At 51.6% G+C, this 12,972-nt stretch overlaps 2 protein-coding genes across 2 annotated transcripts; both read right to left on the bottom strand.

The window, feature by feature from the left end:
* Window positions 1-5,257: 5,257 nt before the first annotated feature.
* LOC123114331 (chemocyanin) lies at window positions 5,258-6,030 on the bottom strand. The gene is made up of 2 exons (XM_044535768.1): window positions 5,729-6,030; window positions 5,258-5,654 (listed from the first exon to the last, which is right to left on the bottom strand). The coding sequence occupies exons 1-2, from the start codon at window positions 5,898-5,900 to the stop codon at window positions 5,452-5,454; spliced, it is 375 nt and encodes a 124-aa protein (XP_044391703.1). The 5' UTR covers window positions 5,901-6,030; the 3' UTR covers window positions 5,258-5,451.
* A 1,982-nt stretch (window positions 6,031-8,012) lies between these two features.
* On the bottom strand, window positions 8,013-8,811 carry LOC123114330 (basic blue protein). Its single transcript, XM_044535767.1, has 2 exons — window positions 8,546-8,811; window positions 8,013-8,444 (listed from the first exon to the last, which is right to left on the bottom strand). The coding sequence occupies exons 1-2, from the start codon at window positions 8,724-8,726 to the stop codon at window positions 8,242-8,244; spliced, it is 384 nt and encodes a 127-aa protein (XP_044391702.1). The 5' UTR covers window positions 8,727-8,811; the 3' UTR covers window positions 8,013-8,241.
* Between the last annotated feature and the right edge of the window lie 4,161 nt (window positions 8,812-12,972).

Raw genomic sequence — 12,972 nt, 5'->3', positions numbered from 1 at the left:
GTCTATGTATTCACACATGTATCATGTTTCTGGTTAATACAATTCTAGCATGAATAATAAACATTTATCATGATATGAGGAAATAAATAATAACTTTATTATTGCCTCTAGGACATATTTCCTTCAATCCAAGCTAAGGTTACTCCTGCGATGAATGAGGAGTTGTGCAAACCCTATTCCATTGAGGAGGTTCGGCTGCTCTCTTCCAAATGGGGCCTACTAAGGCCCCAGGACCGGATGGCTTCCCAGCGTTGTTCTATCAGACCCATTGGGAGTTCTTGGGGAATGACATCTATCATGTAGTTCGGGGCTTTCTGGAAGGCAAGCCGATCCCTGAAGGGTTTTGTGACTCGGTGATTGTGCTTATTCCAAAGTCTACTTGTCCAAAGCAGTTCAAGAACTTCCTCCCAATCAGCCTCTGTAATGTCTTGTATAAGATTGCCTCCAAGGTCTTGGCTAATCGCCTCAAGTCCATTCTGCATGTGGTTGTGTCTGAGAGCCAGAGTGCCTTTTGAAGGAAATATGCCCTAGAGGCAATAATAAAGTTATTATTTATTTCCTCATATCATGATAAATGTTTATTATTCATGCTAGAATTGTATTAACCGGAAACATGATACATGTGTGAATACATAGACAAACTTAATGTCACTAGTATGCCTCTACTTGACTATCTCATTAATCAATGATGGTTATGTTTCCTAACCATAGACATGTGTTGTCATTTGATTAACGGGATCACATCATTAGGAGAATGATGTGATTGACTTGACCCATTCCGTTAGCCTAGCACTTGATCGTTTAGTATGTTGCTATTGCTTTCTTCATGACTTATACAAAGTTCCTACAACTATGAGATTATGCAAATCTCGTTTACCGGAGGAACACTTTGTGTGCTACCAAACGTCACAACGTAACTGGGTGATTATAAAGGAGCTCTACAGGTGTCTCCGAAGGTACATGTTGAGTTGGCGTATTTCGAGATTAGGATTGGTCACTCCGATTGTCGGAGAGGTATCTTTGGGCCCTCTCGGTAATGCACATCACTATAAGCCTTGCAAGCAATGCAGCTAATGAGTTAGTTACGGAATGATGCATTACGTAACGAGTAAAGAGACTTGCCGGTAACGAGATTGAACTAGGAATTGGATACCGATGATCGAATCTCGTGCAAGTAACATACCGATGACAAAGGGAACAACGTATGTTGTTATGCGGTTTGACCGATAAAAGATCTTCGTAGAATATGTAGGAGCCAATATGAGCATCCAGGTTCCGCTATTGGTTATTGACCAGAAACAGTTCTAGGTCATGTCTACATAGTTCTCGAACCCGTAGTGTCCGCACGCTTAACGTTACGATGACAGTTTTATTATGAGTTTATAAGTTTTGATGTACCGAAGGTTTTTCGGAGTCCCGGTGTGATCACGGACATGACGAGGAGTCTCGAAATGGTCGAGACATAAAGATTAATATATTGGACGACTATATTCGGACACCAGAAGTGTTTCGGGTGATTTCGGAGAAAACCGGAGTGCCGGAGGGGTTACCGGAACCCCCTGGGGAAGTATTGGGCCTTAGTGGGCCTGAGGGGAGAGAGAGGGCAGCAGCCCAGGAGGTGGCGCGCCCCCTCCCATGGGGAGTCCGAATTGGACTAGGGGAGGGGGGCGCGGCCCCTCTTTCCCTCTCCCTCTCCCTCTCTTTCCTTCCCCCTTCCTCCTTCCTAGTTGGACTAGGAAAGGGGAGTCCTACTCCCTCTAGGAGGAGGACTCCCCCCTCCTTGGCGCGCCCCCTAGGGCCGGCCGGCCTTCCCCCTTGATCCTTTATATACGGGGGCAGGGGGCACCTCTAGACACACAAGTTGATCTTCGTGATCGTTCCTTAGCCATGTGCGGTGCCCCCCTCCACCATATTCCACCCCGGTCATATCGTAGCGGTGCTTGGGTGAAGCCCTGCGTCGGTAGAACATCATCATCGTCACCACGCCATCATGCTGACGGAACTCATCCCCGACACCCTGCTGGATCGGAGTCCGGGGATCGTCATCGAGCTGAACGTGTGCTGAACTCGGAGGTGCCGTACGTTCGGTACTTGGATCGGTTGGATCGTGAAGACGTACGACTACATCAACCGCGTTGTCATAACGCTTCCGCTTTCGGTCTACGAGGGTACGTGGACAACACTCTCCCCTCTCGTTGCTATGCATCACCATGATCTTGCGTGTGCGTAGGAAATTTTTGAAATTAGTACGTTCCCCAACACCTTTGTCCCGGGCAGGTTAATTACTAACAATACTCTGATTGCCTATGAGTGTCTGCACACAATCAGAAAGCAACGGGTGAAGAAGCCTTTCTTTGCTCTCAAGATAGACATGATGAAGGCCTACGATCGGGTGGAGTGGAGCTATCTCCATGGCTGTTTGAGTAGGCTTGGTTTCGCACCATCATGGATTATGGCGGTTATGAGATGTGTCACTAATGTTAGATATGCTGTCAGAGTCAATGGGGAGCTTACTACCCCGGTGGTGCCTTCTCGTGGCATTCGTCAAGGGGATCCAATCAGCCCATACCTTTTCCTCTTGTGCACTGAAAGTTTGTCTAGTCTACTGCTTCAGAAGGAGAATCGTGGCGAGCTACATGGGATTCGAAATGGGCGTCATGGCCCATCTATCTCACATCTCCTGTTTGCAGACGATAGCATCTTCTTTGCTAAGAGTGATTCTCAGAGTGTGTGCTCTTTGGAGGCTACCCTCAACTCCTATTGTGCCGGTTCGGGCCAAGCTATTAATAAGGATAAGTTCCTGATCATGTCAAGAACAGTGTGAAGAATCAGCTGGGTATATTCAATGAGACGTTCCATGATTCTTATCTTGGTATGCCCACGGATGTTGTTCGTTCTCCCACCTGCACCTTCAAGTTCCTCACTGATCGAGCGTGGCAGAATATCCATGGGTGGTCGTACCGGCCTACTTCTAGGGCTGGGACGGAAACCTTGCTCAAGTCCAAGACTCAAGCCATCCCCACTTTCATTTCGAGCTGCTTCCGGTTACCGGTGGCAATTTGTGAGAGGTTTCGTCAGATGGTGGCGGATCAGTGGTGGGGAAGGGAAGATGGCAAGAAGAAACTTCACTGGCGCTCTTGGGATTGGCTCTCAACGCCTAAGCCTTTGGGTGGCATGGGTTTTCGCGATATGGGCCTTTTCAACCAGGCAATGTTGGCGAAACAGGGCTAGCGTCTACTGACCGATCCTGACTCCCTGTGTGCTCGGGTTTTGAAGGGAAGGTATTTCCAATTCAGCAGCTTTTGGGAAGCACGGGCGCCTCGGTCGGCTTCTGCAACCTGGCGGGCGATATTGCATGGCCGGGAGTTGTTGAAGATGGGTGTCTAGTGGGGTATTGGCGATGGGAAGAGCACGCGCATCCTCTCTGATCACTGGATCCCCTCGACTCCTCCGGCTCTCCTCCGTCCCATCTCTCCAATCCCAGCCTCGGCGGCGGTGCACTGTTTGATCGATGCAGAGCATGCCTGCTGGGACGTGGATTCAGTGAGGGCATTTTTCAGCGAAGCGGTGGCGAATGAGATTCTTCAGATTCCTATTAACATAGCTGGCGGGTCAGACTTTGCTCGCTGGCCTTTCACAAGGTTTGGTGTGTACACAGTCCAGTCGGGCTACAACATGGCCAGATCATCCCGTTTCATGATCAAGCAAAGTGGCAATGGTAGAGGTCAGCATTCTGCTTGGACTTCGGAAGAGATGTGGAAGAAGCTGTGGAATGTTAAAGCCCCGAACAAGATGAAAACTGTTCTGTGGAGGCTTGCACACGATTGTATGCCCTCAGGCGAGCAGCTGCTCCGGCGTCAGGTTCCGACTAGAACAGATTGCTTCTTCTGTGGTAGACCGGAAAGTGTGGGGCATGCGATGCTTTTCTGTCCACATGCTCGAGCTGTTTGGGATGAAATCAAGGAGGCCTTTGGGATCAAGTTATTTCATTCTTCCTATGCTTCTCCGAGGCAGTGGCTCTTCAACTACCTTTCCAGATGTTCTGAGTGGGATATTTCTGTCCTGACGGTGTCTCTGTGGCATATTTGGGAGGCCCGAAACTCGGAGCGGAACGAATCAGAGGCCCCTCCTCCGAAGCGGACTGCGACAAGGGCTCGAGCGTACATTGAGATGGTGTTCCAACATCTGTTCAAGCCCCTCCCCGCTCCAAGGCGTGAGTCCACTGCTTCTAGCTCCATTTGGTCTCCGCCTCCGCAAGGTTCTGTGCAGGTGTCTTCTGATGCGGCGGTGGATCTTGCTCGGGGTTTTTCTGCGGCTGGTGTGGTGATTCTTGATCACTCTGGGCAGTTTGTGGCTACTGCTACCGAGCCATTTACTGGCATCTCTTCGCCGGAGGTAGCCGAAGCCCTTGCTCTTCGATGCGTTGTCAGGCTGGCCCGGGAGAAGCACCTTCCCAGGGTGGTGTTTCAATCTGACTGCTTATCATTGATTCATCGTATGAATTCCTCCGCCTGTGACAGATCGGTTGTGGGCACTATTGTCGCTGACATCAAGGCGGAGTGTGTTGCCCTGGCTTCGGTTTCCTTCAAGCATGTCTGTCGGCACTGTAATGTAGTTGCTCATGTTTTAGCTCAGTCTAATTTGAACTCTGTGAGTCCATGTATTTTCCTTTCTGCTCCGGATTGTATCTGGGAGAACTTATGTAATTTGGTTGCTTAATTAATAAAGGCCAACGTTTCCCAAAAAAAAACATTGGCCGACGCGGAGTGAGCTCGAGCTCAGAAGGGTACTTCCGTTCTGCAGGGCCTATGTAGTTGTTTTACCTTTCTCGCGAAAGGCTTTCTGAAATGTTCCTAGCAAGTTTTGATGGAAGACTATGGGTATGAGATATGATCATTTATAAAAGACTTATCGGCTGTCATAGACAAGGTCAAGCCCGCTCCCGTATGGGAGCGGCGACAGCGGCGCGTCGGCGGCTCGTTCTGGCGATGGCAATGGTTGTTCGGTTATCCATGGGCCTCGATGTAATTTTTATTATTTTTGGGGTGCTTTGTACTTCCGGTGAATCTTTATAATTGATCTGATATTTTCGTTAAAGAAAAACACTGCAGATATGTGCTCGCGATTAGATAGATAGAGACAATGGCCACACTTGTCCCCGCCTCCCGCCTCAGCTCACCCTTATCGACGACGTTGCATCTCGGCCTAGGGGAAGCAAAATCGACGCATTTTATAATTCAGGCAACTGACAAATAGCAAAAGCAGAAGAGTAATTGTTCGATGCCCTTTATTCTCGTATACATGAGTACAAAATCAGCACACGTGACACCATACAAGTGCACATTGATCTAGGACTTGAAAGAACGAAGCACGTACGGCCTTTTATTTTGGTTATTAGGAATTAATTTTCGCTCGTTGTGTCACGTAGCATCGCGCGTACGTTGGATGAGGCTAGGCGGCGGTGACGGCGATCTTCATGCCGGACTGGCAGTGTCCGGGAATGCTGCAGATGAAGTAGTTTGTGCCGCGGGCGAGGGTGACACGGTCGGCGCCGGACTTGTAGACCTTGGCGCCCTTGGCCGGCTTGGCGCAGGCCTTGTACCCCGCCGCACTCACCGCCACCACGTCGTGCGCCGTCGCGTCGTACTTGAACACTGCACGCATCAAAGGTCTATTAGTTTGCATGCAGGATAGTACATCTATGCACTTGCAGGGACGGGTGTAATACCTAGGACGTCACCGGCCTTGAAGCGCTTGCCGGCGGGCCAGGAGTTGGTGTTGAAGGACCAGCCGCCGCGGTCCCCGACGTTGAACACCGCCGCCTCCGCCACGAGCGTGCAGAGAAGAAGCACGCCGAGGAGCACGGCCACGTTGGCATTGCCTCTTCCCCGTGCGGCCATTGCTAGCTAGCTTTGGAGCGCCTACCGATCAATTACCAACTCAAGAACTAGCACGTACGGGGAGAGGCAGGCAGAGGAGATATGTTGAGAGTGAAGTGCGGTGGTGGTTAGCGATGGTGTTGCCGGTGCGATTTTATAGGCCCGCCGGAGTGGAGGCGTGAGGGTAAGTGCAGGAGTATTTTTCTGACGGAAGCGTAGAGTCCCTCCCAATGCATTATATCTTAATCTATATCATATCTGTTACATATGTGTAGTGGAGTGGAACGGGGGTAGGCCAACGACCCACAACATTGGAGGCGCCATTACTTTCCGATGTTGGACGGCGACGAGACCTAGACGAGTAGACTTGGAGAGAATGCCACTATTAATTAACGTGCGTGCTGGGAAAACGATTAACTACGAAAAGATGTGGAAATACAACACCACGCGCGCCAAAGTGGCGTTCATGTATACTTGGACAGCGCACCATGTACGTATGATAATATAATCAATCTCTCAGTTCTCTCTCAACAACTTTTTGTGTGTGGGGAAATTAGGATTTCATTAACTCATCACAGGATTACAATCATATTGGATAGCCTCCCTAACTTCCAGGGGAACATTTCCCAGCCAACAGGCTGTAAGCTGTTGACCTCTACCTGTTGCTGCCATACCATGGTTAGCATAATTTTGAGTACGGCTAATCTTAACAAGGTTCACCGGTCGTTCTTGCATGAGGGCCTTGACATCAAAACAGGGTGGTGAGTAGTGCTTGCTTGCCCATGGATGAAAGTGGAAGACGGCCGACGGAAGGTCGGGTCGCAGGTGAGGTCGCCGTCGACTAGAAACACAAGTACACAGGTTTCTAGTACGTCTGCACTTCCAACGTGTTGTATGGGTTGGGACCGTTAGCTGCGGGTCGCTGCCTCCGTATCTCCAACCAACACTGAGCACTAAGGGCGTGTTTGGTAGGTTGCATAGAGGCCAATCAGGGCCGCAGGGAAAGAAAATAAGCTGTTTGGTTGCATGCGTTTATCGTTTGGATCTGCATCGCAAGAAACTTAAAGCAGCTCTCAGACAGGCCCGCTAGGAATTGCCTAATCGACAGTTTCTAGCAGTCAGGCTGAGTTGAGACACATCGAGCACACATGATGGGCCTCCCTTGCATGAGAGTATGAGTATGCTAGTGCAAAGTAACCTCCTCTCTAATCTCCTTTCTTCCTCGTCCCTTCTAATCTACATAACGGTGATTCGATTCGAGATAAGCTCTACACGAAAAAGATGCACATCGATGTCAGTTCGTAGTTTTTTCTATTATAAATGCTCAATCTTGTGTTCACGTATGAAGCTATTTTTGATGAATTTTGTCAAATTCGTCGCGCATGGTCAACCGTTTAAAATTTCCTTCAACAGTATCTTCATCTCGTGGTTTCACATGACTTTTGGGTTGCATATTTTCTGTTTCGACGATCGTAGACAAATAGATCTACATCTTCCTCATGAACTTGCAGAAGTGCATGCTCTAGCCAATGCAACCAAAAGACCGATCTTATGGAAGAGACTAGGCAGCACATTATACGTCAACACTCCCCCTCACGTGTGGCTCCCTCAGGCCTAAACGTGGACCGAAAGTGGGCTGCAATTTAATTGCGCCAGCCGGGTCTTGAACTCAAGACCTCTTGGCTCCGATACCATGTAGAAGTGCATGCTCTAGCCAATGCAACCAAAAGACCGATCTTATGGAAGAGACTAGGCAGCACATTATACGTCAACAGAACTGTATATATGCATATGTGTGATATATGTTTTAATGACACTCATTAGGGCATCTCCAACGACCACCCTCATTTCACCCAACTATATGTCTATCTATGTACAGAAAAAATGTTGACCATGCATCAATCGAGTGACACATTTAATAATTAATGTTGTTAAATTTCAGTCGACTAAGAGTTGCTTATGTCTCGGTCAATGCTATATTCATAAGACCTTGCCTCGTGTAATTTTTTTTAGATTTTCCTTTTTCCTTTTTCCTTTTTTATAAGGTATATGTCACATGATTGAGAGTTGGTTAACTCTCAGTCGACTGAGACCTAGCCGCATCCTTTTATAATTCAGTCAAGTGACAAATAGTTAAATCAGAGGAATAATTGTCGACGCCTTTTATTCTCTCGTATATATGAGTACAAAATCAGCACACAGGGCACCATACAACAGCAAGTACGATCGGTTGAGTGCAAATCAAACAGTGCACATTGATCTAGGACTTGAAAGAACGAAGCACGTACGCTCGGCCTTTTATTTTGGTCAGGAATTAAGTTTCGCTCGTCGTGTCATAACATCGCGCGTACGATACGCGACGCTAGGCGGCGGTGACGGCGATCTTCATGCCGGACTGGCAGTGGCCGGGGATGCTGCAGATGAAGTAGTTTGTGCCGCGGGCGAGCGTGACGCGGTCGGCGCCGGACTTGTAGACCTTGGCGCCCTTGGCCGGCTTGGCGCAGGCCTTGTACCCCGCCGCGCTCACCGCCACCACGTCATGCGCCGTCGCGTCGTACTTGAACACTGCAGGCAGCCAGATTCACATGCATCAAAAGTTCTTCTCATATGTCTGCATGCAGAACACTATCGATCCATGCATGCAGGTATATAGGTAGTACTCCTACCTAGGACATCGCCGGCCTTGAAGCGCTTGCCGGTGGGCCAGGAGTTGGTGTTGAAGGACCAGCCGCCGCGGTCGCCGACGTTGAACACCGCCGCCTCCACCACCGCCGCCGCGCTCAGGAGCACGCAGACGAGCAGCACGCCCACGACCACGGCCGCACCGCCTCTTCCCTGGGCCGCCATTGCTAGCTAGCTTAGGCGCGCCTACCAATCAAACAGTCACCCGAGAGTAGGAGGAGAAGCAGAGGAGTGCGGTGGTGGTTGGCAATGGACTGGCCGGTGCCGTTATATATAGGCCCGCCGGAGTGGAGGCGTGAGGGTAATAGTCCCGGTCGCACGGCCGAAAGGAGTGCGGAAATACTGGTAGTTTTCTCCGGAGTTCTCTGTTGCGGTGTTCTTCCTCCGAGAAGGCGTGGAGTAGAGTGGAACGGGGTTGGCCAACGACCCACACCAATGGACGCGCCATTAAATTGCTTAACTTTGGACCCCTCGACATGTTCTGCCCGACGGCGACGAGTCCTAGCTACATGAGTTGAATTTCAAGTGAATGTTGGACAAATGGATGTGTCATGTGAGACGTGATGAACGCCAACCCGGCCACTACTTAGGCCAACTCCACCGCGCGACCCTATCCTGTCCGCCCCCGTCCGTTTGGGGTAAAAGGGACAAAAGAGGCGGCCCAGCGCGCGGTCTCAAACGGACAAATGTCCGGATTCGGTCCGTTTTCGACCCATCCTCGGCCCAAAGTTGCTCTCGGTTTGGGGTGAAACGGACAGCGCGCGGACGGGCGGGACGCGCGCGCTTGTCCTCCCCTGGCCCGCCCGTCGGTGGGAGAAACCAACCCCCCCCCCCCACGCCCATTTGGCGCCATTTGCCCCAAACCCTCCCACGTCCCTCCGCCGCCCCCTCTCTCCCCCGTCCATGGTCGACGCCCCGCTGGGTTCCGGCGGCCTGGCCGTCGACCCGCCCGCAAAGGTGAAGAAGAAGGCGGCAAGGAAGCCGCGGTCGGAGTGCACGCCGGAGGAGATCACCAAGTTGGACGCGGAATCGGCGAAGAGGAGGGAACGGAGAGCGGTCGTCAAGGTCAATGCCGCCGCGGCCAAGTTCGCCGCCCAGCGCGAGGAGCTAGAGGCCGCGCGGCGCAAGGCCGCTGCCAACGAGAAGGAGGACCTCGTCAACAAAGCGCACGCCATCCTCATGCTTGGCATGGGCCGTCCTGTCGGGTTCCCTGCAGCGACCGTCGGCCCGACAAGCACAAGCTCGTCGGTCGCCCGACCTACGCACTACCAGTCGCCGACGTCGCGCACCGCGCCCATGTCGCCCTACTTCCCTCCGCCAAGGCACGACGGCCAGACCTGTTTCTCGAGGTTGTTGGATGTGGGCGCGTTCGCGCCGTCCACACCGCGCCCCGCGGCCGTCATCGACCTCAACGTCACGCCTGGGTCCAGTAGCGGCGGGCGGCCGCCCGTCGAGATGCTAAGAAAGCAGGCACGGGCATCGTTCACGGGCACCATGCCGGCCCCCCGCGTCTTGTTTGATGAAATGCCAACCCCAACGCCAGCGGTCGACGACCCCTTCTACAACCGCTACATGGAGGACGTGATCTTCGACGGTGGGCATGGTCGTGCCTACGACCCCGATGAGACCCAAAGTCAGGATGGCCGCACCGAGTACGTCCCCGATGAAGGTGGGCACGACCGTGCTGACTACGACCATGGTGACTCGTGGCATGAGGACGATGACATCTATGTCGAAGGTGATGATGAAGAAGAAGAAAGCAATGACGTTGATATTAGTGGTGCGCCATTGTTCATCGACGAGCTCACCCAAAGAGCGGAGGCACAAAAGAAGAGGAAGAGCATTCACACGGGTTCATATACACAAGATGAGGACAAGTTGATTTGCCAAGCTTGGATGGAGATTATCCAAGATCCGAGGACCGGGGCGCAACAAAAGGGCATTGTTTTTTGGACGAGAGTCCACAAAACATTCCATGAAAGGAAGATGTTTGAGCCCTTTCAAATTACAAGCAACCGTGGCATCGGTTCGATTCAAAAAAGATGGTTGTTCATCCAACAAGAGTGCAACAAGTATTGCGCCGCATTTGAGAGCGTTGAAGCACGGCCCGTGAGTGGTCTCGGTGTTGGGGACATGGTATGATCTCCTCTTTCTAGCCCTTTCCTTGCTACCGCCATGAGACTTTGGCCGTGTATATGTTTGCATGTTCACTTATTGTTGATCATGTGGTGTAGGCTTTCCAATCTTTGGAGGCATTCAAGGCCCGGCACAATGACAAGCCATTCACTCTTACGCATTGTTGGACGCTCATCAACATGTGCCCTAAGTTCAAGGACCAATACCGTGAACTACAAAGGAAGAGAGGACTGAAGACGGCCAAGTTCGCCGGAGGTGGAGATGGCGAGGCGTTGAAGAGGCCGAGGGGCAAGACCAACTCCAAGGTGGACGACATACGTGACGCCTTATCCATGGCCTTGCATGAGACTTTGCATGGCATGATGTCTCAAAAGGATGTGAGGGACGAGAAGAAGCGGCAAAGCAAAGACGAGCAAATGAAGCAATACCTAGACCTTCAAAGACAGAAGCTTGAGATGGAGGAGGCGGCCAAGAGGAGGAAGATCGACATGGGGGAGGCGGCCCGGCAAAGGCAGCTCGACATGGAGGAGGCGGCCCGGCAAAGGCAGCTCGACATCGAGGCCGACAACGTCAAGGCCAGGCAGAGGCAGCTCGACATCAAGGCCACCAATACCGCCACCAAAGCGAAGGAGGTGGCCCTTGCGATCATGAGCGTGGACTTGTCGAAGATGAGCGACAAGACGAGGGCCTGGTTCGAGGCCAGGCAGAAGGAGATGCTCGACGCCGAAGTCCTGAACTAGGTCGTCCGATCGGCGTGGCCATTCTTTTTGAGGCTGACATGGGTGCCGCCCGCCCGCCTGTCGGGCCGCTGGTAGTGTGCCGGCGAGAAATCATTCATTTTGGAGGTCGGCTGTATTGCCGGCGAGGCGAACTATTCATTCTGGAGGCTGACTGTGTTGCCGGCCGCTGGCTGATGCCGGCGATGGACGTGTAGGCCGCCGGCTCTGTTGCCGGCGTGATGAACCGGGGCCGCTGGCCTGAACTAGGGCTTGGCATTTGAAAACTAGACGCGGACAGGATGGCGCAAAATGGATGCGGCCGCGCGCTGGACGCACGGCCACCGCATCCCAGGTCAGGTCTAGACACGACCCTAAATCACTACCCAAACGGACAGAATCCAGACAAAACGAACGTCCGTTTGGGATCGCGCGATGGAGTTGGCCTTAGCGTACGTGGAGACACCATACGTAAAGGTGGCAAAGGTGTGGAAAACAACACACCACGCGCGCAAAGGTACGGTGGCGTCCAAGTACAATTGGACCGTGCACCATACGTATAATCAAATCTCCCAAGTCCCTCTCAACACCTTCAGATTAATCTTAAGAACAACTTTGCAATGGGGTACTACTAGTGTATACACTCATATTTGGCGCGTGAAGCTCGACGTGTACATGATACTCGATCCGTAACTCATACGTAGAGTCGTGATGACAATGGCTGGACGCTAGCGTGACATCAAAGGAGGGTAGCGAGTGGGGCTTGCCGATGGATGCACCGGGCAGAGGAAGACGACCGGAAGGTCGTCGGGTCGCAGGTGAGGTCGCCGTCGACTAGAAACACATGCAAGAACATAGGTTCTGGTGCATCTGCACTTCCGTCCAACGTGTTGTACGGGAGCCGGTAGCTGCGGGGTCTCCAACCTACAGCAAGCACCATAATCCCGAAATCACTAATTAAGGAGTACTTCTTACGGAGATCACTTCAACTTCTTCAGGTTGTGACAAGTGGCGCGCTGCATGTGCGCCACTTGTCGCAACCTGTCAGTTTTTCCTTTCTTCTAGATCGGTTTATTCAAAATGTTTTATCTCTTAAATCGTGCATCCAAATCTCGAACCGTTTTTGCCATTGGATTCCTCGCGTCGAGATCTTCAAAACTAGATCCCATGTTGATAGGTTTTGACGAACTTTTTTTTCACGAAAAAAACCGGCGAAAAAAACGAACCGGAAACACGTATTTTTTTCCCTTTCCGAAAGAGGCACGCCCGTGGCTGTGACGAAAGCACAACCGTGCCTCTGGCGGAAGCAAAACCGTGCCTCTCGCGAAAGAAAAAAAAACAGAAAACGCGTTTTTTTTCCTTTTCCGAAAGAGGCACGTCCGTGCCTCTTGTGAAAGCACAACCGTGCCTCTGGCGGAAGCAAAACCGTGCCTCTCGTGAAAGAAAAAAAATAGAAAACGCATTTTTTTTCTTTTTCCGAAAGAGGCATGCCCGTGCCTCTCGCGAAAGCACAACCGTGCCTCTGGCGGAAGCAAAACCGTGCCTCTCGCCAAAGAAAA

The sequence above is a fragment of the Triticum aestivum genome, chromosome 5B (genome assembly GCF_018294505.1).
Source record: "Triticum aestivum cultivar Chinese Spring chromosome 5B, IWGSC CS RefSeq v2.1, whole genome shotgun sequence".
Taxonomy (NCBI): domain Eukaryota; kingdom Viridiplantae; phylum Streptophyta; class Magnoliopsida; order Poales; family Poaceae; genus Triticum; species Triticum aestivum.
This window is presented reverse-complemented; position numbering and strand designations above follow the sequence as displayed.